The 1,646-nt window shown below is 46.1% G+C and overlaps 1 protein-coding gene across 1 annotated transcript in view; it reads left to right on the top strand.

Annotated features, from left to right (window-relative positions):
• Positions 1 to 1,115, top strand: part of LOC105756792 (zinc finger protein 343-like) — a gene marked incomplete at its 5' end in the record, with an annotated part of 20,339 nt that extends 19,224 nt beyond the window's left edge. The window contains one exon of the mRNA XM_012558474.2: positions 54 to 1,115. Within this exon, the coding sequence (XP_012413928.2) occupies positions 54 to 562 (509 nt within the window). The remainder of the gene's footprint in view (positions 1 to 53) is intronic.
• Positions 1,116 to 1,646: the final 531 nt, after the last annotated feature.

The following is a 1,646-nucleotide window of genomic DNA, read 5'->3' as shown; positions in this document are numbered from 1 at the left end:
GCGGGGCTTTATCTGCAGATCAAATCTCATCACACACCAGAGGACACACTCAGGTGAGAAACCTTATGTGTGCCTGGAGTGTGGGCGGGGCTTTAACTGGAAATCATGCCTCCTTAAACACCAGAGGACACACTCAGGGGAGAAGCCTTACATGTGCAAGGAGTGTGGGCGAGGCTTTTACTGCAAATCAGATATCATCAGACACCAGAGGACACATTCAGGGGAGAAACCTTATGTGTGCCTGGAGTGTGGGCGAGGCTTTAACCAGAAGTCACGTCTCCTCATGCACCAGAGGACACACTCAGGAGAGAAGCCTTATGTGTGCAAGGAGTGTGGTCGAGAGTTTAAATGGAATTCAGACCTCCTTATGCACCGCAGGACACACTCAGGGGAGAAGCCACATGTGTGCAAGGAGTGTGGGGAAGGATTTAGCATCAAATCAAATCTCATCAGACACCAGAAGACACACTCAGGTGAGAAACCTTACGTGTGCCTGGAGTGTGGCTGTGGCTTTAACCGGAAATCCCGCCTCCGTATACACCAGAAGACACACCTGGGGTAGAAGTGGCCAAAGCTTTAGTCAGAAGTCAGGCCTCATCACACATTAGTAGATACACTCATATAAGAAGTCTTATGTTTGCAGTGATTCCGGCCGAGGCTTTAACTGGAAACCGAGCATGCTTAGGCACTGCAGGACAGACTCCAGAGAGAAGCCACATGTACAAAGATTGTGTTGTTGAACGCTGTAAGGGCAAGTCAGATCTCATCAGACACCAGAGGATACACTCAAGTGAGAAACCTTACTTGCCTCTGGAGTGTAGGCGAGGCTTTAGCCAAGTCAGGCTTCTTTCTCCATCAGGGGACACACTCTGGAGAAGCCACATGTGTGCAGGGAATGTGGGTAAGGCTTTAGCCATAAGCAAACCCTCATACATCAGCGGGCTCACTTGGATGAAGCCCTATGTTTGCAATTAGTGTGGCTGAGACTTTAAATCAGTCCTCCTCTTACACCAGAGCACACAGAATAGAAGCTTTATGTGTGCGGGGAGAATGGGCAAGAATTGGGAGAAAGGCACACGTCAGTATACATCAGAGAATAGGTTTTTGTTTTGGGTGGGGGAAATCGTTATGTGGGGAGGGAGAATGGGAGGTGCTTTAGCAATAAGTTATACTTCCTCTTGCACCAGAAGACACTCTGGGGGAGAGCTTTGTGGGCAGGGTCTGTGGGTGGAACTTCATTCTAGTGTCCCTCCTCAACTCACTTAGGACAAAATGTTGCCACCACAAATCACTACTTCACACACCTGTGAGGGAGTTTTGGGCGAAGTCTCCTGACCGCCTATACTCTGTATGAGGTGACGGTGTCAGTAGTAACTAAATAGATGCATTTTCTACATTCTGTAACCAAATGGAATAGAAAATTAGAAGGTTTACTTAAGTAATCCAAGAATGGTTGACTTGTTTTATTTTGATACACCAATTCTTTCCCATGCTTTGTTGTCTCTTCATTATAGTAAAATTTTTCTTTAATAAACCATAACTCAGGCTGTGTTACTCATCTGTCCTGAATGGCACGTGGAAATCAAATTCACACTTAAAAGTTTTCTTGAATGAATTCAACCCTTAAGAAAGAAAGAAAAGTCCTA

This window comes from Trichechus manatus, unplaced genomic scaffold (assembly GCF_000243295.1).
Source record: "Trichechus manatus latirostris isolate Lorelei unplaced genomic scaffold, TriManLat1.0 scaffold00008, whole genome shotgun sequence".
Lineage (NCBI taxonomy): Eukaryota > Metazoa > Chordata > Mammalia > Sirenia > Trichechidae > Trichechus > Trichechus manatus.
Note: the sequence above shows the minus strand (reverse complement) of the source record. Positions and strands in the feature narration are given on the sequence as shown.